The following is a 25,507-nucleotide window of genomic DNA, read 5'->3' as shown; positions in this document are numbered from 1 at the left end:
TAGGATATAAGCAGCAGAGTTTATTGAAGATGGGAGTCTGGCCAGGCGTGCATTGGTATAGTCAAGTCTAGGGATAATAAAGGCATGGAAGAGTGTTTCAGTAGATGAGATGTGGCAGCAGTGGAGCCATGGAATGTTACAGAAGTGGAAACAGGTGATCATAGTGATGGCACGGATATGCGGTCAGAAAGTGATCATTGGTTTGAATATAAGACTGGAAACAGTCTGCTACAGCCTCAGATAGTTCCATTGGAGGGAGATTGTGTCAGTGCCTAGGAAATGGAGTTTGTGGCAGGGACCGAAGACAATAACTTCAGCCTTCCCAAATTTTAGTTGGAGGAAATTTCTGCCCATCCAGGTCTGGATGCCAGGCAAACAGCATTAAAGAGTGAAATACATGAAATGTGACACAAACACACTACACGTGCACAGCAACTTTTTTATGGTGGTGGATACTGGGGCATCCAAGTGGCCCACCATGGAGAAACAGGACAGTTAATTAACATATTTAAATCAAGCCTCCACTGTGTAATTAGGAACTGGATGTAAAATTCACTGCTGTTGCATGGGCTGCCCTTGGATCGGGAAACCCAGCAGTGAGAAGGCGGCAGGAACTGCCGGCTCCACCAGGTTAAGTATCTTTTCCGCCATTCTGCGTGGGCCTGGATGAGCAGAAGTGCTCCCCTCTGCCCTTCAAAGATGCCTTAATCTGCTGCAGCCCGATCAAGAGCCTCAAATCCATCCCCAGCCCCTTTGCTGACTTCCCACCAGCAAACTTGCCTGCTGTCTATTATCATGCTCCACAATCTGCCCTATATATTATTCAGAAGAGCAAAACCCTCTTGTTCCCCTTCCTGATTACTCCCAAGCACCCAATATAGCAATCCAAAGAACCACCCTGAGGGCCATTGACATCAGTTTACTCAAACATTTTCAGTTTCACTGGTTTGCCATTCTTTTTTTTTATTCTTTCACAGGATGTTGGCATCGCTGGCTAGGCCAACATTTGTTGTCCATCCCTAACTGCCCTTAAGAAGGTGAGCCGCCTTCTTAAACTGTGTTGATGCACCTAGAGTGCTGGTAGGGAGGGTTTCCAGGATATTGACCCAGTGACAGTGAAGGTACAGCAATATAATTCCAAGTCAGGTTGGTGTGCGGCTTGGAGGGGAACTTGCAAACGGCAGTGTTCCCATGCATCTGCTGCCCTTGTCCTTCTAGGTGGTAGAGGTTGCGGGTTTGGAAGGTGCTGTCTAAGGAGCCTTGCTGAGTTTCTGCAGTGCATCCCATTTATGGTATACACTGCTGCCACTGTGCATTGATGGTGGAGAGAGTAAATGTTTAAGGTGGTGGGTGGAGTGCAAGAACAATTGAGGAATACAATTGCAATTGCTCTTGAGAAGTATCCCCAGCCTACATGGCAGCTCCAAGTAGGAGAGAACATTGCAGATGCCCTAACTTCAGTTTTCCTAAATTCTCTCAATTGAGGAACCATTCCTTTAGATTGGAAATTTGTGGCATGTTACTTCACTATTTAAGGTGACAGTGAAACCAGGGAATTATAGACCAGTTGGCCTAACAAAATTACAAGAGTTTGAAATTAAGGATAGAGTGACTGAACACCTTGAAAATTTTCAGCTGTCCAGAGAGAGTCAGCATAAAAGGTAGGTCGTGCCTGAGGAATCTGTTTGAAATTTTTGAAGAAGTGGTTAATGTTGTAGACAGGTGAATGTCTATGGATGTTGTTTATATGAACTTTCAGAAGGTATTTGATATAGTCCTACTTAAGAGACTGTTAACTAAAGCTAAAGCTCCTGGAATAGAAGGTCAATTATTGATCTGGTTCAAACATCTGCTGAGCAGAAAGAGATAGAGAATAGGGATAATGGGTAATTACTCTAATTGGCAGGAAGTGACTAATGCTGTCATGCCAAGCTACATGTTAGGGCATCAACTATTCACTCTATTCATTAACGGCTTAGTTGACGGGCAGTAAGCCACACATCCAAATTGGCTTAAGACACAAAGACGAACAGCTTTGTACGTAGTGTAGATGGATGCATAAGATTATTAAGAGATACTGATAGATTAAGTGAATGGGAAAAACTGTGGCAAATGAATTTCAATGTGTGGACATCCACCTTGTATGTGAATGGTGAAAAGCTGGAAACAGTGAAAGTACAGGCATACAAATCATTAAAATGTCATGAACAGGCACAGAAAATAATCAAGGAGGCTAATGGAATGCTGGGCTTCGTGTCCAGAGGAATAGGATACAAGGGGGTTAGAAGTCATGCTTGAGCCAAATAAAACCCTAGTTAGACCATACTTGGGATACTCTGTTCAGTTCTGGGCACTACACCTTAGGAAGCACATATTTGCCTTGGAGGGAGTGCAGTGTAAGTTTACTAGAATGATATCTGGATGCTAAGGGTTAAGCTACAAGGAGAGATTAAACAAACTACAGTTGTATTCCCTGGAATTTAGTAAGTTAAAGGGTTATTTGATCATAGTTTAAGATATTGAGAAGAATAGATATGGAGAAACTATTTCCACAAGTTGGGGGGGTGGGGTCTAGGACTAAGGACCACAGTCTAAAAATTAGTGCCAGGCCTTTCAAGCATAAAATTAGGAAATACTTCTTCATGCAAAAGATGGTAGAAATTTAGAACTCTCTTCCCAAATGACAACTGATGCTTTATCGATTGTTAAGTTTTTGTTAACCAAAGGTATTAAGGGATACAGGGTAAAGGCTGGTATATGGAGTTATATCACAGGTCAAACATGACCTCATTGAATGGTGCCCAATAGGCTCAAGGGGCTAGGTGGCCTACTCCTGTTCCTATATTCCTAAGTCATTAGCATTGATCTTCAAGAAAATTACCTTGTCACCACCCACTTCCCTCATATACAACAACTTTTAGAATTATGGTCCCAGCTGAGGTAGCCCCTGGACAAGCCTGATCCCAGAGTGGAACCCAGCTTGATAGATCCTAACTTTAATTTGTTCGTTTAGATAGGTGGAGAGTAGCTACAGAACAGAGTCACAGAAGTCAGCTGATGAACTTTTAACATATGGATAAAACATTTATTTAACAAGATGAAATATATTTCAATACTCCTGCACTCACAACTATACCTTTACAGGTATATACAGATTTGTAAGGATAACACAAGTTACAAAAGCTATCTTATACTTCAATGTTCACAATAAGTACACAGTCCATGTAAATCTATGGCACACTGTGGTCAGGCACATCACACTCTGAAACCAAGTGACAGATGCCACCTCAACCAGATGCTATAGATCTCTCAACTTCCTCCCAGGCGCTTGTCAAACTGTGAGCCAACCAGTGTCACTGAACTCCGTCTTTCACATGAGGATTTCCAATCTCCAGTCTCCAAGGACTTCGTCTTGGAATCTTCTCCCAAACCGACGCCTTCCGCAAGGGTTCACCTCCAGAGTTTTGAATTCTCCTTCTGATGTTCCTCTTCCCCGGGTCACCACATGCATTCAGGCTGTCTTCCACACACTCTCTCTCACTGACTCAGCGTTAACACTACACCACTGCATCACATGCCCATAGCAAAGAGTTACAGACCTTCAGTTGGCTCTTTGGACCTTCCTGCCTCTTGCAAAGTGTTCTCACTCTAAATCTGCTTTCTGCAGCTTTTGTCTCTTCAAATCTGAAGCTTGGAGCCTTTCTCTCTGCCCCTTACTCTTAACTTCACTTAATCGGACCTTTTCCAGGTTCCTGTCCTTCCTTTGACTAGAAGGTCTTCTTGAAACTTTCCCCTGTTTCTGTTTCACTCCTTTGGCCTTGGGACCTTTCAATTCTTCTGGGAAATCTGCAGCTCCCTCTCCTAGTGTCCAGTCTCTCTGGAGATCTGGCTTCAAACTGAACTTTAGCTTGGAGCTGGGTATCTGCCCCTTCTAGGCTGTTTTTGCTTCGCAGCTATCTTCAAATCAACTGAATTCCAACAGCTTCTGAAACAAACTGCTGTTTCTCGTTTGTGTCGTTCTGTGGGAGGGGCCTGCCTCTCTGGACCCCTGTTGCTAGGCAACAGCCAAATTATTCTACCCTTAAGTCATAAACTCTCATGAGATATGCAAGCACCTTTTTAAAGTGAAGCTAAAACTTCATTTGACCTCTCTTAACACACAGATACAGAAATACAAATCAAATTTAAACTTTAAAGCTAAAACTCATTCCTAACACCCACAAATACAAATATAACTTAAACTATCTCTATTTCCTAACATTAGGAATTTGATATTAATGCTTCCCCCACGTGCTGTCCTACTATGTGTTTGGAAACTCAACTTGCAGTCATTTCCTCTCAGTAAATTGCCTCATTAAAGCCATAGGATCAGCTAACTTGGCACAAACAGCAAACTGAACCTGAGATCATGGTAATTTGCCTTTAAAACCAGAGTTGTGCAACATGGACACACATTTAGAATGCAATCAAGGAAAAATGTTACACAAGTTAATAGAGTGCGCACAATATTGTGACGGATTTTGAACTGCCCCTAGAGTGCTGGCAGAGCCTCCTCTTTAGTACCTTCACTAAACAGGCACTATGCAGCTGAAGCACTGCACAGCCTTGTAAAGGGGAGACCACGCCCCCCACCAACTCAATTGCTGTTCATAGCCTTAACGAGCCTTTCACAGATTTCCAGCAGTCTAGTTACTGGTTACAATGCAGTTGCTTCAGGAGTCTGGTGTCAGGCATACGAATGACATGTCCCAGGCAGCAGGACTGGGCTTGAATGATGAGTGCCTCGATACTGGGCATATTGGCTTGGGGGAGGATGCCGTTGTTGGACTGCCTTTCTTGCCACCGGATTTAGAGGCACTGCTGGTAGTACTTATCCAGCGCTCTGAGGTGCCTGCTATACGTTGCCCAAGTCTCCAAAGCATATTGAAGTACAGGGATCATTGTTGCCTGGTAAACCACAACGTTAGTCTCGGGTTTGAGATCCTGGTCCTCAAATACTCTTTTCTTCAGTCAGTCGAAGGTTGAGCTGGCACATCGGAGAAAATGATGAATTCTGTTGTCTATGTCTACCTTTGTTGAGTGGAGGCTCCCAAGGTACAGAAAATAGTCCACATTTTCCAGGATCTTGCCGTTAATCGACAGGGGGAGGTGTTGTGCTGTGGGAGCTGATTGGAAGAGGACCTTAGTTTTCCGGATGTCTAGTGAAAGGCCCATTTTCTCATATGCTTCAGAGAAGGAGCAAACAATGACCTTGAGCTCAGTTTCTGAGTAAACGCACAGACAAGATTAACCCACAAGCTCAATGACTGGGGTTGGAGTGATTATGGTTCTGTATTGAAGGTGTTGTAAGTTTTGATTTGTTCTGTAGATTATCTCCAGGCCTGTGGGTAATTTGCTGGAAGTGAGGTGCAGTATTGCAGCGAGGAAGATGGAGAATGGAAAATAGAAATGGAGAAACGTCGTTCATATGCCTGACACCAGACTCCCGAAGCAACTGTTCTAGTTGGAACTTGGTTGCGCCAGGAAACTCCCAGGAGAACACTGCAAATGTTTTAGGCATGTCCTCAAAGCAACCTTAAAGAGATCAAACATCCCTGCCTACTCATGGGAGTCCCTGGCATGTAACCAACTAAAACGGAGAAAGTTAAATTGGGAAGGCACTGAACACATTGAGACTCTTTGTCGGAGCATGCAGAGGTGAAGTCGAGGCGCTGGAGAGAGCATACAAACCTCCAAACATCTCACCTGTCTGATCCTTCAAGCAGCACCTGCCCTACATATGGCAGTCTGCAGATCATGCATTGAACTTATCAGCCATTTCAGAGCTATCAAACTGGAGTGGAAGAAAGTCATCCTCAAAGTCAGGGAAACTGCCCAAGAGGGTTACAAATGCAATGGGCACAGAATAGGCAGGTGGGAATGAGTACTCAACAGATTGAGTGCTCTCCATTGCATCATCAGCCTCAATGAACCTGCTTTGGGACTTTCAGTATCACTCACTTTAATGGAGCTGCCTATGCCTTTATTTCTTTCCTTAAAAAAACAGATCAAGCATGAAAAATGCATAAATCACAAGGAATCACTAAATACTGTTTATATTAAAAAGTCCACACAGAAATCCAGCTGTAAAATTTCATGTGTTCCTTCTACTCTCTATGGAGTCTGGTCTGGTTGTTGTTACCCATCTTTTGTATGGTTTGCAGAAGCACTCTTTAGAATAGGGGATTCTCCATTGTTCTTTGGTCCATCCTAACTCATCAATTCAAAAAAATCTGCAACTCCACCATCCCTATCCAGTAAATCCCATTCTCATATCAACCCTGGGCTCACTGACCTATATTGGCTCCCAGTCAATCACGTCTTGATTTTAAAATTTTCACCATCATTTTCAAATCTCTTCATGGCCTCACCCCTTCCTATTTCTGTAATCTCCTCCAGCCCCACAACCCTCCAAGATATCGGTGCTCCTCTAATTCTGGCTTCCTGTGCACCCCCAATTTTAACTGATCCATCAATGTTGGCCAAACCTTCAGTTGCCAAGGTTCCAAGTTCTGAAAGACCCTCCCTCCATTTCTCCACCCCTCTACCTTGCTTTCTCCATTTTAGATACTCCTTAAAACCTACCTCTTGGAGCAAGCTTTTGGTCATCTGACCTAATATCTCCTTATGTTGCTTGGTGTCATACTTTCTTTTATAATGCTGCTGTGAAGTGTCTTGAAATATTCGAGATGCCATGTAAGTATAAGTTATTATTCTATATTGAATGTCTCCACTGCTCTACCTAGCACTCCACCCAACATGTTCTCTTTGAAGAACATCTTGACAGTAACCCTAAATCTTTGACTAGCATTATTCAATGTTTTACCGACAGTTTAAATTGATGGAGCATTGTGAATTTACCCCCACTTATGCTGTTTTCTATCTCATGCACTTTTGTTAGGCTCCCTCTCAGTTACAGTCGTGACTAAGTTCAATTCTATGACACAAGTGTTCTCTTTAAGGTTGCCTTCAAGTGCACCACTTGCAACATGCAAAAATGCAAACATTCTAAGAATGGTCTCTCACAATTATGGGCTACTCATTATTGTGTACCATATGTATTCTTTCCTGTCAATGTTATTATACTTTTCCTTACATTTACATTTTTTGTAGTCATCAAACTGAAAGGTATCATTTACAAGGAATAAACTTCTTTTTGCATTGCTCAGTGCAATGCACTCCCAGGCCAGCTGCAAAATTAGAAAGTAAGAAGTCTACTCCAAGGTTGCTCCTTAAGTGCATAACGGAACACTTATGTTGCAGGAAGTCATTTCATATCATTTTCGGGAAACTACGCACCTTAATTTTACCTCCTGCAGCTCCAAGCATATCATCTGGCAACGATGTTCCAGTTCCCCTTTTTCCTGGGTTAGTTTCTGTCGCACCAAAGTGCTATTCTCAGCCTCTACGGTCAACTGCTGTACACGAGCCTCCAGTTCTTTCACCATTTGGTTCTGTAGTTGCAAACAACCAATTAAATACACTCCCTGAGCCAATGTTTGTCAATATAAACTACAGGCTCACAGATACACCTATTCACTGAGAGGGGTGAATAGGTCACTTCTGGATGCAGTCCGGTAACGTGCTGCAGCTTCGACAGCACAATGCATTCAGAGTTTGCTTCCTGTCCATGGAAAAGGGCAATTTAAATTCAAATATCTTCTCATTTGAAATAAATGCAATGACTATATACCTTGAAACTTATGATCCCAATTCAATAGTCACAACATGACTACCCATACTCTCAATGGGTACTTAGAACCCACAATATTCACTGCTTCTTTTTGGATTCCTGTATTTGTCCAGTCCAAAATTGCAGCTGGTGCACAATGGATGATGTTTTGAGGTCAAATGTTTGCTTTGTCAGTTCATCAAACATCTAAACCTGAATAACATATTTTTGGCAATAGTTATGAATTAAAGTGCAAAAAAATGCTTTTTATTTGAAGACATTGCTTTTTGTGCCCAGTTTACAGTTGAAGAACTTGAGTAGCCCAGTCGTAAATCAGGTGTCTGATCCACAACTGGGTGAGTGTTAACCCAAACTTCTTTCCATATTACACAATAAATGGGAATATACTAAGAGGGGTAGATGAAGTGAGAGATCTTGGCGTACAAGTACACAGGTCCCTGGAGGCAGCAGTTCAAGTAGACAAGGTTGTAAAGAAGGCATATGGAATGCTCTCCTTCATTGGCAGAGGTATAGAATATAAAAGGATATAATGTTGAAATTGTATAAAACACTGGCGAGGCCACAACTGGAGTAGTGTGTGCAGTTCTGGTCACCACCATTACAGAAGGACGTAATAGCTCTGAAAATAGTGCAGAGGAGGTTTACAAGAATGTTGCCAGGGTTAGAAAAGTGTAGCTACGAGGAGAGATTGGATAGGTTGGGGTTATTTTCCTTAGAACAAAGAAGGCTGAGAGGTGACTTGATTGAGGTGTACAAAATTATGAGGGGAATAGATAGAGTGGACAGGATAAAATTGTTTCCCTTGGTGGAGAATTCTAGAACCAGGGGACATAGATTCAAGATAAGTGGCAGAAGGTGTAGGGGGCACATGAGGAATAACTGTTTTACGCAGAGGGTAGTGGGTGTCTGGAATTCGCTGCCCAAGTTGGTGGTAGAGGCAGAAACTCTAAACTTTTTTAATAAGTACCTGGATCTGCACCTTAAGTGCTGTAATCTGCAGGGGTATGGGCCAGGTGCAGGAAGGTCGGATTAGAAAGGACATCTGGGTGTCCTCGGGCTGGCATGGACAAGATGGGCCAAATGGCCTCCTTCTGGGCTGTAACTTTTCTATGGTTCTATAACTTTGTTGAACTACTTAAGGATTAGTATATAGATTTAAGAAGCCTGGTGACTTCATTGGTGGATATTAATGAGCAGTGAAAGTGAAATGAGAGTCTACATTCCTAAACAAATTCAACCTGTTCTGCTAATAGTTAAAATAAAAGATCGAGAAGGTTTTGTGATAGGACAAGGAACCTTGACCATCATTCAGCTCTCTCTTTACTATTTGGATCCTTAATTATAGGATTATAACCACAAACAGCATCAAAGTGTTGTACGTGAATGAAGTGTGTTCCGCACATTAATTGTGAAATTTTTCAGAACTGGGACTAGAGTTTTGTACCATGCTCCAAAATGTCACAAGTTTAAAATAATTATTCTTGAAACACTGAAGCATTATACTTTGTCGAAAGTCATTTTTGATACAAAAACATGTGATATCAAACATCTGTTGTTCATAAACTAAAAATATGCTTCAAGCATTTAATGATCAGGCCATATAAATAATTACTTCTGCTGGAGCCCACAAATAGGTACAGCTGTTGTCTGATCAAGCAGAAAGGAAGATTATTCAGTCCCAGGCGGGTATTTTGCTCTCCACAAAATTAGTAAAGTCAGCAAATTAACAGGAGAAGTAACAAAAAGCACCAGTCCCTCCAAGAAATTATTAGGTAAAATCACAGGCCTTCCCTCGCTTGGGAACCTGAAGGATTACTTACAGTTCCTTTCAATCACAGGAAGGCGAGTAGCAGAAGGAGAAAGGTGAACCATATAAATACAAGAAAGAGAAAATACACATAGAGACATACCTTCCACACAATGGATGCAGCAAATAAATGTCTTTTATGAAGCGAGATACAAAAGTGGCACTGTGACCTCTGGTCTGTTGGTATCCACATTCCAATTTATTCATAAATTTCCAGAGATACTCTGAGTACTGCTATACCCTCATGCCAAATGAGAAGAGGTGATCAGTGACCAGGACACAGAATTTACTCAATCCCTTCAACTAATACTAGAGTAATCTGAATGACAGTTTTATGGATTGGAAACTTTGGGGCCAATTTTAACCCTATCTGTCTAGTGAAAACAGGACAGCCAGCAGTTAAAAATCAGCCAAATGACTTACACAGTACATCCAGCTCCAAACTCACTGTCTGGAACTTGAACTCATGCTTCTAAGCAGAGAGCAAGGCCCACCTAAAGCTCGTGGGGTTCTTCTGTAAGTACGCAGATCAGGGTCAGCTGATGTCCTTGCAATTGGCTGCAATTTTATGAGCAGGGAGACCATCATGGCTACATTAGAACAGCTGACCAAAATTTGGTCAAAGAGGTAGATTTTAAGAAACATCCTAACGGAGGAGAGAGAAAGACGGAGAGCTTCAGGAGAGAATTCCAGAGCTTAGGGGCTAGGCAGCTGATGGCATGGCCGACAACGGTGAACAATGAGAATCATGGATGTGGTCAAGGCCAAAAATGGAGGAAATGGAAATAATTCAATGAACTGTAACTTAGAAAAGGATATCTGTTGAGTTAACTTCATTAATTGATTTGGCAGGATCAGAATCTAGAGCGATGTGTGCTGTATGCATAATTAGGACCTGCCTCAACTCAAAGAATCATAGATATCGTCAAAATTTACAGCCCGGAAGGAGACGATTCAACTCATTGTGTCCATGCTGATCGACAAGGTGCCACCCAACCTAATTCCAGATGAATACAAGATATATACAGATGTACAAAGTGAATGAATTTGCACTCTGAACTGAAATTGCACAGCTTCACAGTCAAATAAACACACCATAACATTCAGGAAGGCAGATGTGTCCTGGTGTAGATGTTTCTGAGTATGGTGACCCAAATATTGTTAGGAGTAGAGAAACTGGTGAGGAAGACTAGTTGACCATTGGCAGAGTGGTGTGGGTGGAAAGGGTAAGTGGACCAGTGGAGAAAGATTGAAACTAAGAGGTGGTGGGAGGGGGATAATCATACCACAAATCAATCAGTAACACAGAGAAAGACCAGCAAGATATATGGACGAGATAGGGACAGTTACCCAAATAAATGTTTTGTGCACTTATGCACGTGATAGTTCAGCTACTTATGTTGAAGGGATGACATTAGTTAAAAACAGGGTGGACCACGTGAAGATTATCATCTCACACCCCATTGTTCATGATACTATGAATGAATGTGACCTATGAAATTTTGTGGCAGGATTCAAGGAAATCCACCTAACAATACGCAGTGCTGTCACTTGGCTGTCCAACATAGACTTAAATTTGTAAAATTACAAGAATTATAAGAGTAATATTTTTTAAGAGTAATATTTTTTCTTTGGTTTTGGTATGCATTGTTTTTTAATACGCCTTTGTAAATCACTATGTTAAAGGCACTATAAATGCAAATCACGGAATCACTGAATTGTTACGGTACAGAAGGAAGTCATTCGGCCCATCATGTCTGCACTGGCTCTCTGAGCATTTTAACTTAGTGCCAATCTCCTGCCTTTCCCCGTAACCCTGCAAGTTGTTTCTATTTAAATAATCATCCAATGCTCTCTTGAATGCCTCAGTTGAACCTGCCTCCACCACATTTCCAGGCAGTGCATTCCAAACCCTAATGACTCGCTGTGTGAAAAAGTTTTTTCTCACCTTGCATTTGCTTCTTTTACAAAACACTTTAAAGCTGTGCCCTCTGGTTCTCAATTCGTTTAACATAGAAACTAGGAGCAGGAGTAGGCCATTTGGCCCTTCGAGCTGCTCTGCCATTTAATATGATCATGGCTAATCCTCTATCCCAACGCCATATTCCCGTTTTCTCTTCATACCTCTTGATGCCCCTAATATCCAAAAATTTATCAATTTCTTTCTTGAATATACACAGTGACCCAGCCTCCAGTGGTAGAGAATTGCACAGGTTGACCACCTTCTGACTGGAGAAATTTTTCCTTATCTCAGTCCTAAATGGCCTGCCCCGTATTCAGAGACTGTGGCCCCTGGTTCTAGACTCCCCAACCAAGGGAAACGTCCTCCCTGCATCCAGTCTGTCCAGCCCTGTTAGAATTTTATACGTTTCAATCAGAACCCCTCTCATTCTTCTAAACTCTAGTGAATACAGGCTCAGTCAAACCAATCTCTCCTCATACGACAGTCCTGCCATCCCCAGTATCAGCCTAGTGAACCTTCGCAGCACTCCCTCTAAGGCAAGTATATACTTTCTTAGGTAGGGAGACCAAAACTGCACGCAATACTCCAGGTGTGGTCTCACCAAGGCCCTGTATAACTGCAGTAAGATATCCTTACTTCTGAACTCAAATCCTCTTGCAATGAAGGCCAACATACCATTTGCCTTCCGAATTGCTTGTTGCACCTGCCTATTTACTTTCATTGACTTGTGTACAAGGACACCCAAATCCCTTTGTACTTCCACATTTACTGCCTCCCCCCACCCCCTCCTGAGGTTACTACCTTTGAGGTCTTACTTTTTAATTTATATCCTAACTCCGTATATTCAGCTTGTAAGGTCTCATCCCTTTTTTTTAAAGCTATGTCGTTGGTACCAATATGTATCATGACCATTGGCTGTTCGCCCTTCCCCTTCAGAATGCCCTGCAGCCTCTCTGAGACATCCTTGACCCTGGCACCAGGGAGGCAACATACCATCCTGGAGTTTCTTTTTCAGCCACAGAAATGTCTGTTTACAAGCGGGTACAGTTTCTCCCTATCTACTCTGTCCAGACCCCTCATGATTTTGAAAACTTCTATCAAGTCTCCTCCAGATTTTCATATGCAAAAGCAACAGTAAAAACAGACGAAAATTAGTCTTTGTAATGATTTCACTTTAGAACGAGACGGTGACGTGAGTCTTCCTCCTCCTCCTCATTTATAACTAAAGCATTTTCTGACAAGACACAACTAAACAAACACATTTATAATCTTAGCTTTATTGTCTGTTAGTCCACAGGTGACACTTAACTCCAGTGATTTAGCTGAAATGTTTTATCTGATGCAGCATTTTCTATTGGACTAAATCTCACTGAAACATGAGACTGTTCCATCATTCTATAAAGTCGTCATCTCTGGGCTATTTTGTTTCAAAGCCAATTATGATCTCTCAGTTGTTCACACCTATTGTCCTGTTTTTGGTTAAGAGCAGTCATCAAACAACCTGTACATAAGAGACTGGCCAGGAGATAAGAGAAGCAGGGTGCCCCAACTGAAGCTACTGGGATAAATGTAGGGAAAGAAAATCATCAATCAACAGAAGCAGCTGGTGATGACAGCACCATCATTGGAAATGACCACCAACAGATCAAGATAGCTTACTGTGTGTAGACACTAGATTGACAATGGCCTGCAAAATCCATTATATCCAACAGCAACACTGATTACATGTACTTATGAGAGCTATGGTGAAAGATATGTAGTTCATGCACACAGTCACTATTATAAACCTCAAGGAAAGATAAATAGCTTACCTTTAGTTTGAATGTGCTTGATAAATTTTTAAAGAGCCAAATATCTTTTATGAAAAAGAAAGAGCAAAGTAATCTGAAATGATGCAGGGTGTTATGTTCTAAACTAGGCAGCTAAGGATTTCATTCTTTCTTTCTTTCCTTTCCAACATAAATAATATAAGGTTGTTGAGTAAATCTCTCTGTCTTCCCAAAGGGATAGCAAGCCCAAGGGATCTGGAAAGCCCATCATTGATTAGTCTGAAACTGACAGCTGTACATACAGCTTTTAAAACGATTTCTCTGTGATGAGAAAGGGGCCAGTGACAAAAGCAATTAGGAGTGTCATACTTCACAAAAGCAAAATTACCCATTACCCAAAGCAAGCATGTTGTCCTCAGAGCTCAGCCCACAAGAAAACTTATTGATACTGTGCAAAATATTTATGTATTTTAAGTTGGTTTTGGACATCAATCATTTGGTTTATTTCATACTAATAAACTTGAGAGGTATTTAATAACTTATTTGATGACAGAAAACATAATACAAATAAAATGAATAAAATCTAATATAAAGAAGTTTAATAATTATATAGGTTTCTTCATCTCAATCATCTTGATTCAATTGACTCCTAAACCTCAACTGCTTTTTGGGGGACAAGAATTCCAGATTGCCACTACCCTTTGTGTGAAGAAGTGTTTCCTGACACCTTCCTTGAACAGTCTAATTCTAATTTTAAGGTTATATAGCACCTAGTTCTGGACTCCTCCGCCAGAGGAAATGGTTTCTACTTTATCAAATCCTTTTAATCATCTTAAATACCTTAATTACATCAGTCTTTAATCCTCTATACTCAAGGGGATGACAAGTCGAGTTTAACCCTCTAAGCCCTGCTATCATTCTGGGGAATTCACACTGCAACTCCTGTAAGATCAACATATCCTTCCTGAGGTACAACATCCAGAACTGAACAGAATATTCCAGAGTCCAATCCTGTTCCTACCAGGCATCCACATGTCAACTTTCCAGCAGGAATCATTGAATAGCATTCAGGGGCAGAAATCTTAGCTGTTTTTTTTCCACGCCTTAACTCAATTATTTGGAACAATCATTCTGTCACAAAATGGCCTAACAATGAAGTCAATCATTTAGGTCGAACTCTTACATTTTTGTAAATATGGAACTTCATTGTTTGTATAAAAAGATTCTAGTTTACTAGAAGACTACCATATCCTGTAGAATGCAAAAATCAGCATAATATACACACGTGTCCACAAAATGAGCTGCATGATCATGCCTTCATGCTTTCTATTACCAACAAACATGACTTTTTCATTAATGTGACTAATACACTGGGCTTTATGGTGAGTGTTTGATCTTAAATGATTCATTGTTACAGTAGAGGGATTTTCACCAAATCAATTCTTAGGCACTACTACACAAAAGAAAATCAATTTTTGATGGGACCATACAACACTCTAGTATTAGCAGTGAAGTTTGAACAATTAGCTCAAGTCCGAATGCTACTTTTGGAGTGTTGGGGCCTCAATTATTTACAATACATATTAATGTCTTAGATGAGGGGAAGTGAATGTACCATCGCCAAATTTGCAGATGATACAAAAATAGGTGGGAAGGCAAGTAGTGACGGTGACACAAGGAATCAACAGAGGGATTTAGACAGGTTAAGTGAGTGGGCAAAAAAGTGGCAGATGGAATATAATGTGGGAAAATATGAGGTTACGTGCTTTGGCAGGAAGAATAGATGAGCTGAATATTATTTATTTAGAAAGACTGCAGAAGGCTGCAGCACAGAAGGATTTAGGAGTCCTTGTGCATGAATCCCAAAAAGCTAACATACAAGTTCAACAGGTGATAAGGAAGGCAAATGGCATGTTGGCCTTTTATTTCAAAGGGAATGGAGTATAAAAATAGGGAAGCCTTGCTAAAACTATACAAGGCACCAGTTAGACCACACCTAGAATATTGTGAACAGTTTTGGTCCCCTTATCTAAGGAAACATATACTGGCTTTGGAGGCAGTCCAGAGAAGGTTCATTAGGTTGATTCCGTGTATGGAGGGATTTTCTTCTGAGGAGAGGTTGAGCCTCTACTCATTAGAGTTTAGAAAAATGAGTGGCGACCTTATTGAAACATATAAGATTCTTAGGGGGTTTGACGGTAGATGCTGAGAGGTTGTTTCCCCTTGTGGAAAGTCTAGGACCAGAAGGCATAATCTGAGTATGGGGTCATCCACTTAAAACAGAGATGAGGAGGAATTTCTTCTCTGAGGGTAGTTAATCTATGGAATTCTTTACCGCAGAAGGTTGTAGCAGCTGGGTCTTTAAGTATATTCAAGGCAAAGATAGACAGATTTTTAATCAGCGAGGGAATCAAGGGTTATTGGAAAAGGCAGGAAAGTGAAGTTGAGGATCAGCAGATCAGCCATGGTCTCATTGAATGGCGGAGCAGACTCAATGGGCTGAATAGCCTACTTCTGCTCCTACGTCTTATGGTCTTATATCCTTAGTTTCCATTAGAAGAGTTCCTCTCTTGTAAGAATTCAATACTAATTATTAACAGATTAAAAAGTGAATGAGAGATGAGATTTGGTGATGCATCTTTTGTTTGACCTTTTTGGTCTCTGCCTTCTGGCCTAGAAAACACAGGTTTGACGCCACTGAAACAGGATACAGTCAAGTAAGCTTTGTCTGCACAATTAAATCTATTACATGATGGAAAACTTTCACCTGACCATTGCTGACATGGTCAAAGGTTAACAGCAGCCAAGATAACAAGTGAATACAAAGATCATTAAGAGATCAGCAAGGCCATCTTCTGGACTCTTTCTTGCTCAATTGCATTTAATAATGGGCACTTATATATGTCAGTGTCAGCTGCAGGACAGCAACATTGTACAAGCCTCCCAAGTCCAACTGCCCTTGTTTACACTCCCATCTGGTACTACACTCCATCAGGCACTAAGCAGAAAAGGCAGTTCCCAAAACCACTCAGGAACAGAGGGCACCCGACAGCCACTGGAAAAACTCAAGTCGGTAAGTTTATATTCTTAACTGCAGTTGGCGAGAACCATGCACTTGCCTTCAGCTCCAAGTTTTAAATGTGAAGGTGTCTAAAGATGGGTTTTTACATGTTACACTTTCTGTGGGTTATCTACATTCTTCACCAGGAGTGTAAAATAGGGTGGATTTTACTCTGCATTTACAAATCAATCCCACTGTATAATATACTTCAAACAAAACGCTCTAGCAGTACAGAGCAATAGCTGCAATGATCATATTACTGGACTCATCTCATGAAAGATAGGCCTTTAATTTTAAAACTAGCTATTTTTACTCTGGTTACTTTAATGATGTATATTAAATAAGCTAAACCCCACTAACAACTTGTATTTGAATATCCCAGTGTGTTCAGACAAAGGGGGGGGTGGAAAAAAGGTTTTTTTTGTTGAAAAATTTCTATTTCTGACCAGTAGCAGCCGCTGTGTAAACTGGTGCCTCTGAATCTTAGGTATTATTGTAGAACTAGCTTTATCCTCGGTGCAGTAAAGAGCACAACGCAGGAAACAACTCAACTGCACTTCCCATCTAAACAACTAACTATAGTAGAGTAAAAGCAAAATACTCTGGATGTTAGAGAATTGAAATAAAACAGAAAGTGCTGGAAAAAAACTCAGCTGGTCTGGCAGTATCTGTAGAGAGGGAGAGAGTTCAGAAGTTCTGAAGAAGAATCATATTGAACGCGAAACATTAACTCTGTTTCTCTCTCCACAGGTGTTGCCAGACCAACTGAGTTTTTCCAGCACTTTCTGTAAATATAATATTGTTTTCTTTCCAATTTTCTGCAATAGCATTAATGGCAAATGTTATGCTTTCAATCTGAACAAAAACAATAGATACTTGGTAAGGACTATAAAGCAGCAGTTTCACCATAAGACCTATTGGCGACTATTTGAGAGGTCATTTAATGCACCTTCTGACTTTATTGCGCCATCAGTGCCAATCCAAGGCCAGTCACCTCTACACACCTTCTCAATGCAAACTTGACAAACACCACCTGATCTTTCTATTGCATACTTGCCAGTCTTCTGGCCTCAATATAGATTTTAATACCTCTAGGCTCTAATGAAAGTTTCTACTCCCCTTTTGGCAGGGTACTGAGAAAAGGATGCATGTGGGGGCAGCGGAGTGAAGGATGAGGAGAGTGGAGGAAGAGAGGTGGAACAGGAACGTGCTCAAGGTGGGGGTCTTCTGTTGAACACCATGCTGGAAGGATAGTCTGTACCCATGGTTGCTCATCCATGGCTGCTTTTTTCTTTCCCAGGAACCGAGTGTTGGAGTGTGTTCCAATGTGCTGGTTTTTCATGCTTATATATCGATCCGTCTTACCCACCACCCTCTATGCTATTCCCACATTCCCCCTTAACTTATAAATAGCTCTAATTCCTTTGGTTTCTTTCATTTTGCCTCCTAATGTCTCATGTTTGCATTGGAAACAGTTTGGAGAAGGTTCGCTAGGCTGATTCCTGGGCTGAAGGGGTTGTCTTATGAGTAAAGACTAAGCAGGTTGGACCTATACTCATTGAAGTTTAGAAAAACGAGAGCTGATCTTATTGAAACATATACAATATTTCCATTAGTTTTAAATCTATAACTGTAATACCCTGTCGTCAGTCTTTCCACCCCACCCCCACTAGAGCTGTACCTTGAGTGTCCTGTCATCCATTCTTAATTAGCACATTTTCTTAGATAATATCACCACCTTTAACACCCCTTTGTTCCTTTTGTCTGTGACATCATTTGATTATCTGCTCCTATCACTGCTTGCTTGTCCCTACAACACCACCCCGACCCCCCAACCCCCCCACCAACCCCCCGCCCCGTCCCCAAACCTTAAACCAGCTTATATTTCACCCCTCTCCGAACTTTACTCAGTTCTGCCGAAGGGTCATGAGGACTCGAAACGTCAACTCTTTTCTTCTCCGCCAATGCTGCCAGACCTGCTGAGTTTTTCCAGGTAATTCTGTTTTTGTTTTCAATTCTGAGGGGGCTTGACAGGGTAGATGCTGAGAGGATATTTCCTCTCGTGTAGGAAATCTAGAATTACATACAAATTAGGAGCAGGGGTAGCCCATTCAGCCCGTCAGGCCTGCTCCACCATTCAATAAGATTATGGCTGATCCGACCATGGCCTCAACTCCACACTTCCGCCTACCTCAAATATCCCCTTGGCTCACTTCTTAGTCAAGAATCTATCTACCTCTGCCTTAAAAACATTCAGTGACCCTGCCTCCATCACTTTCTGGGGAAGACAGTTCCAAAGATTCAGGTCCCTCAGAAAAAAATTCTCCTATCTCAGTCTTAAATGGGAGACCCCTTATTTTTAAACTGTGCCCGTTAGTCCAGTCTAGTCTCTCCCACAAGGGGAAACAACCTTTCAGCATCCACCTTGTCATGTCCCCTCAGGATCTGATATGTTTCAAAAAGATTTTCTCTTATTCTTCTAAACTCCAATGGACACAGGCGCTGCCTGTCCAACTTTTCCTCATAAGATAACCACCACCCCCCCATCTCAGGTATCAGTCGAGGGGGCACAGTTTAAAAATAAGGGGTCCCCCATTTAAGATGGAGATGAAGAGAAATTCCTTCTCTCAGAGGGTTGTTAGTCTTTGGAATTCTCCAAAGGAAATAGTGGAGGCTGGGTCATTGAATACAATCAAGATCACAATCAGATGAGCCATGAGCAGGCTCGATGGGGCAAATGGCCTACTCCTTTTCCTATTTCTTATGATCTTATGATGAATCACGTTCATGTCACTTCAGTCATTTAACCATCAATTTTTCAGGTTGTTCCCCAGCATGATGTTGCCTCCAGCCCTTTCAACTTCTGTCTTGTCCAGTGTGTGCTCTCATCCAATGTGATACACATCACACATCTCTGCCACTCCTTCCTTCTCATCCAAACCAACAACCAATGGACTACCACTGCAGCATTGTACCACACTTTTTGCACATCATCCACCTTTTGATCTTATTTCACCAATGCGATTTCTGTGCAAAGATGCTTTTCAGATGCATCTTTCCCTTTGCTTGGCTTCTTTTTAAATGCTATTCACTTTTATTATCTTCTAGTTTAAGCTACAATGCTAAATTAAAAACAGTGTCATCCCCAGGCTGCTTTCAGCAATGCCCTAGTACAGCATTGACAAAGGCTTTAGAACAGGTTGACCACCCACTCAGCTGCAGCTGGTAGGTAGCTCTGAAGATGGGACAGAAAAACAAGAGAGATTTGATAATGTCACAACAATTGAAAAGAAAATTCTATTATTTGCAACAAGTGGAGTGTCACAGGGATCAGTGCTGGGGCCTCCATTATTTACAATCTATATTAATGACTTGGATGACGGGATCGAATGTGTGGTTGCTAATTTTGCTGATGACACAAAGATAGGTAGGAAAGCGAGTAGTCATAAGGACATAAAGAGTCTGCAAAGGCATGTGGATGTGTTAAGCAGGTGGGCAAAAATTTGGCAGATGGAGTATGATGTGGGAAAATGTGAACTTGCACACTTTGGCAGGAAGATTAAAAAAAAACATCAATTATTTAAATGGAGAAAGACTGCAGAATACGATGGTACAAATGTATTTGGGTCTGAATGAATTACAAAAAGTTAGTGTGTAGGTACAGCAAATTATTAGGATTTAGCATTTATTGATGTTAACATTTATTGCCAAGGGAATGAAATATAAAAGTAAGGATGTTTTGCTACAGTTGTATAGGGTATTGGTGAGACCACACCTGGAGTACTGTGTACAGTTTTGTCTCCTTATTTAGGACAGGACATAATTGCAATAGAAGCAGTTCAGAGAAGATTCACTCAATTGATTGCTAGAATGCAGGGGTTATCCTATGAGGAAAGGTTGAACTGGTTGGGCCTGTATCCATTGCAGTTTAGAAGAAAGAGAGGTGATCTTATTGAAACATATGAAGGTCCTGAAAGGACTTGACATGGTGGATGCTGAAAGGATGTTTCCCCTTGTGGGAGAGACTAAAACCATGGAACACAGTTTAAAAATAAGGGGTCTCCCATTTAAGGCAGAGGTGAGGAGAATTTTTTTCCCTCAAGAGAGTTGTGAGTCTGTGGAACTCTCTGCCCCAGACAGTGGAGGAGGCTGGATCACTGACTATTTTTAAGGCTGAATTAGACAGATTCTTGGATTTAAAAGGTTGTCAAAGGGTATAGGGGGTAGAAAGGAAAGTGGAGTTGAGGGCGAAGGCGGGAGAATGGGGTTGAGAAACTTATCAGCCATGATTGAATGGCGGAGCAGACTTGATGGGTCAAATGGCCTAATTTCTGCTCCTATGTCTTATGGTCTTACAATCAGATCAATCATCATCTTACTGAATGTTGGAGCAGGCTTGAGGAGCTGAATGGCCAACTACTGCTCCTAATTCATATGTTCATATTTCCTGACCAACTTTGCTCACCTAGCCTCTAAAGAACATTTACTCCAGGGTTTACCCAGGGAGGCAGTGGCAGTGACGTAGTGGTAATGTTACTGGACTAGTAATACAGAGGCCCAGGGTAATGTCCTGGGCACATGAGTTCGAATCCCAAGGTGGAATTTAAATTCAGTTAATAAGTCTGGAATTAAAAATCTCATTAAAAACCCATCTGGTTCACTAATGTCATTTAGGGAAGGAAATCTGTCATCCTTACCTGGTCTGGCCTACAAGTAACTCCAGACCCACAACAATGTGGCTGATCCTGTGAAATGGCCCAGCAAGCCACTCAGTTGCATCAAAACCGCTACAAATCCTACAAAGAGAAATTAAACCAGACGGATCACCTAGCATTGACCTAGGCACCAGAAACAACAATGGCAAACACAGTCCTGTTGACCCTAAAAAGTCGACTAACATTTGGGGGTTTCTGCCAAAATTGGGAGAGCTGTCCCACAGACTAGTCAAGCAACAGCCTGACATAGTCGTAGTCAGGGAATCATACCTTACAGATAATGTCCCAGACACCATCATCCCTGGGTATGTCCCACCAACAGGACAGACCCACTAGAGTCATAACAGTTGGGAGGATGTGGCCCCGGGAGTTCTCAACAAAGACTCTGGACCTCATTAAGTCTCGTGGCATCAGGTCAAACATGGGCAGGGAAATCTCCTGCTGATTACCACCTACCATTCCCCTCTCAGCTGATGAATCAGTACTCCTCCATGAACACCACACTGGAGGAAGCACTGAGGGTGGCAAGGGCACAGAATGTACTCTGTGTCGGGGGGCTTCAATGTCAATCATCAAGAGTGGCTCGGTAACACCACTACAGACTGAGCTCGCCAAGCCCAAAAGAACATAGCTGCTAGACTGGGCTTTCGGCAGGTGATGAAGGAACCAACAAGAGGAAAAAACCTATTTGACCTTATCCTCACCAATCTACCTGTCACACATGCATCTGTCCATGACAGTGTTGGTAGGAGTGACCACCGCACAATCCTTCTGAAGACAAATCCCATCTTCGCATTGAGGATATCCTCCATCATGTTATGTGGCACTACTAAATGCTATTTGGGATAGATTTCAAACAGACCTAGCAATTCAGGATTGGGCAGCCATGAGGCACTGTGGGCCATCAGCAGCAACAGAATTATATACAACCACAATCTGTAACCTCATGGCCCGGCATATCCCCGACTCTACTGTTACCATCAAGCTGGGAGATCAACCTTGGTTCAATGAAGAGTGCAGGATGGCATGCCAGAAGCAGCATCAGGCATATCTAAAAATGAGCTGACAGGATTACTTGCATGCCAAACAACAAAAGCAGCATGTGATAGACAGAGCTAAGTGATCCCATAACCAACGGATCAGGTCTAAGGTCTGCAGTCCTGCCGCATGCAGTCGCGAAACGTGGTGAAAAATTAAACTACTAACAGAAGGAGGAGGCACCACAAATATCCCCATCCTCAATGATGGGGGAGCCCAGTACATCAATGCAAAAGACAAGGTTGAAGCATTTGCAAGAATTTTCACTCAGAAATGCCAAATGGATGATCCATCTTGGTGTCTTCCTGAGGTCCCCAGCATCATAGATGCCAGTCTTCAGCCAATTCAATTCACTCCATGATATCAAGAAATGGTCAAAGGCACTGGATAGTGCAAAGACTATGGGCCCTGACAACATTCTGGCAATTGTACTGAAGACTTGTGCTCCAGAACTTACTGCACTCTTAGCCAAGCTGTTCCAGTACAGCTACAACACTGGTATCTATCCAATAATGTGGAAAATTGCCCAGGTACACCCTGTACACAAAAAGCTGGACAAATCCAACACGACTAATTGCCGCCCCATCAGTCTACTCTCCATTATCAGTAAACTGATGGAAAGTATCGTCGACAGTGCTATCAAGCAGCACTTACTCGACAATAACCTGCTCACTGACACTCAATTTGGGTTCCACTAGGGTCACTCAGCTCCTGACCTCATTGCAGCCTTGGTCCAAACATGGATAAAAGATCTGAATTCAAGAGGTGAGGTGAGAGTGACTGCCCTTGACATTAAGGCAGCATTTGACCGAGTGTGGCATCAAGGCACCCTAGCAAAACTGGAGCCAGTGGTAACCAGGGGTATATTCTCCAGTGGCTGGAGTCATACCTAGCACAAAGGAAGATGGTTGTGGTTGTTGGAATCATCTCAGTCCCAGGACATCATTGCAGAGTTCCTCAGGGTAGTGTCCTGAACCCAGCCATCATCAGTGAATATCCCCACTCTGACCTTATGATGAAGGAGAATCATTGATGAAGCAGCTGCTTCATCAATGATTCTCCTTCATCATAAGGTCAGAGTGGGGATATTCACTGATGATTGCACAATGTTCAGCACCATCCACAACTCCTCAGATACTGAAACATTCCCTGCCCAGATGCAGCAAGACCTGGACAACATTCAGGTTTGGGCTCACAAATGACAAGTAACATTTGCACCATACAGTGCCAGGCAATGACCATCTCCAACAAGAGAGAATCCAACCATTCAATGGCATTACCATCGCCTAATCCCTCACCATCAACATCCTAGGGGTTACCATTGACCAGAAACTGAACTGGACCAGCCCTAGAAATACTGCAGCTACAAGGTCAGAGGTTGGGAATTCTGCAGACAGTAACTCACCTCCTGACTCCCCAAAGCCTGCCCACCATCTACAAGGCACAAGTCAGGAGTGTGCCTTGACACTTCACTTGCCTGATGATTGCAGCTCCAACAACACTCAAGGAACTCAACACTATCTGGGACAAAGCCGCCTCCTTGATTGGCAACCTGTGCGCCAGATGCAACATCTACTTCCTCCATCACTGACACACAGTGGCAAATTTATTTCCATTTTTATTCATTGTTTTATCCCCACCTTTTCGATCTTTTTTCCCACCATCTGTTCCCCCCACCCGGGCCATCTATCACTTGCTTATTCTGCTTTCTACTCTTAATGTGACCACTAGCACCTCTTTTAGCCAGTATCACTACCATCAACACTCCTTCGACCTTTTGTTTATGACATCTTTGGCAATCTCTCCTTTGCCTCCAACTATCACTGGCTTTCTATCCAGCTTCACCTGTCCCACCCCGCTTAAGCAGTATATATTTCGCCATATTTTTACTTCTCTTTAGTTCTGAAGGAGAGTCTTACGGACTCGAAACGTTAACTCTGTCTTTCTCTCTACAGATGCTGTCAGACCTGCTGAGTTTCTCCAGCACTTTTTGTTTTTGTTTCAGATTTCCAGCATCCGCAGTATTTTTGCCTTTACCATTGTAATTGGCCTTTATTTCAAAGGGAGTGGAGTATAAAAATGGGGAAGTCTTGCTAAAACTACACAAGGCACTAGCTAAACCACACCTAGAATACTGTGTACAGAGAACATCTAAGGAAAGATATACTGGCATTGGAGACAGTCCAGAGAAGGTTCACTAGGTTGATCCCGGGTATGGAGAGATTTTCTTCTGAAGAGAGGTTGAGTAGGTTGGGCCTGTACTAACTGGAGTTTGGAAGATTGAGAGGCAACCTTATTGAAACATATGCGATTCTTAGAGGGCTTGACAGGATAGAAGCTGAGAGGTTGTTTCCCCTTGTGGACTAGAGGGCATATTCTCAAAGTAAGCGGTCGCCCATATAAGTCAGAGATGAGGAGGAATTTCTTCTCTCAGACGGCAGTGAATCTGTGGAATTCTTTACCGCAGAGGGCAGTACAGGCTGGGTCATTAATTTTTAATCAGTAAGGGAATCAAGGCAGGAAAGTGAAATTGAGGATTTTCAGATCAGCCATGATCTCAGTGAATGGCGGAGCAGACTTGAATGGCCTACTTCTGCTCCTATGTCTCATGGTCTTATGCCAATCATCAGAAAAAAGCCAGGTTAGAAGTCAGTAATAATCTTCCATGTGAAAGAGCATAGGTTAAGAAAACCATGAACACAGATTTACTGTGTTCATTCTGCTACTATAAATGAGTCACATTTTACTTTAAATTGCCTAATGAGGGAGCGATGTTGCCCATGAAAATACAGTGTGCAAGACCTGGTCTGGGAGTCACAGATTACCCAAAAAGGGGTTAACATTACAAGTTTTTTAAAACAGTTAATTTAAGAAGCAACAATTTAGTTTTGATGCATATGCTAAATAGACAGAAAAAAGATGAGAACTGTTTACAGGACAAATGGACAGATGAAGTGAAGTGGTGCTGATCACCATTGTTGACAATGGCAGTCTCTTCTGCACTTGGTCTTTTTGAGGTAATCAGCGTGTTGGCTGAAGCTAACATAAACCAACCTCAGAAAGCCTTTTTCCATCTGAAGTACATCTTCCCTTCCAAGTGCCTGTTTACATACCTTATTTCTGGTGTGTGCCCCCTGCCAATCATCTGTTCAATTGTCCAATTACCAAAGAACAAGTACCCAAGATGAGCCCCTCTTATTTCCGTGCCCCAGCCCACAAAGTCATCTCATGGTTTATCTCTTACCAGGACACCTTGTTAACCTTGCTCAAACAGTTTGTTTAGATATCAGGAATGTCTTGTACCAGGCCCAGTGCTAGAATCGTGCCCCTGGCAGAGATAACAGTCGTGCTGTCCTGTGCCTGTGTCAACTCTGGCAAGCTGCTACAGAATCTTTCATAAGGGGGAGAGAGGGAGAGACACT

At 42.1% G+C, this 25,507-nt stretch overlaps 1 protein-coding gene across 8 annotated transcripts in view; it reads right to left on the bottom strand.

Annotated features, from left to right (window-relative positions):
• Positions 1–25,507, bottom strand: part of cep112 (centrosomal protein 112) — a 432,841-nt gene that overhangs the window by 237,678 nt on the left and 169,656 nt on the right. For all 8 annotated transcript variants that reach the window (XM_078529029.1, XM_078529025.1, XM_078529028.1 and 5 more), the window contains one exon: positions 7,339–7,493. In XM_078529029.1, the coding sequence (XP_078385155.1) occupies positions 7,339–7,493 (155 nt within the window). The remainder of the gene's footprint in view (positions 1–7,338; positions 7,494–25,507) is intronic.

The sequence above is a fragment of the Cetorhinus maximus genome, chromosome 24 (genome assembly GCF_964194155.1).
Source record: "Cetorhinus maximus chromosome 24, sCetMax3.hap1.1, whole genome shotgun sequence".
NCBI lineage: Eukaryota > Metazoa > Chordata > Chondrichthyes > Lamniformes > Cetorhinidae > Cetorhinus > Cetorhinus maximus.
The sequence above is the reverse complement of the archived record's forward strand: the minus strand, read 5'-3'. Positions and strand labels throughout refer to the sequence as shown.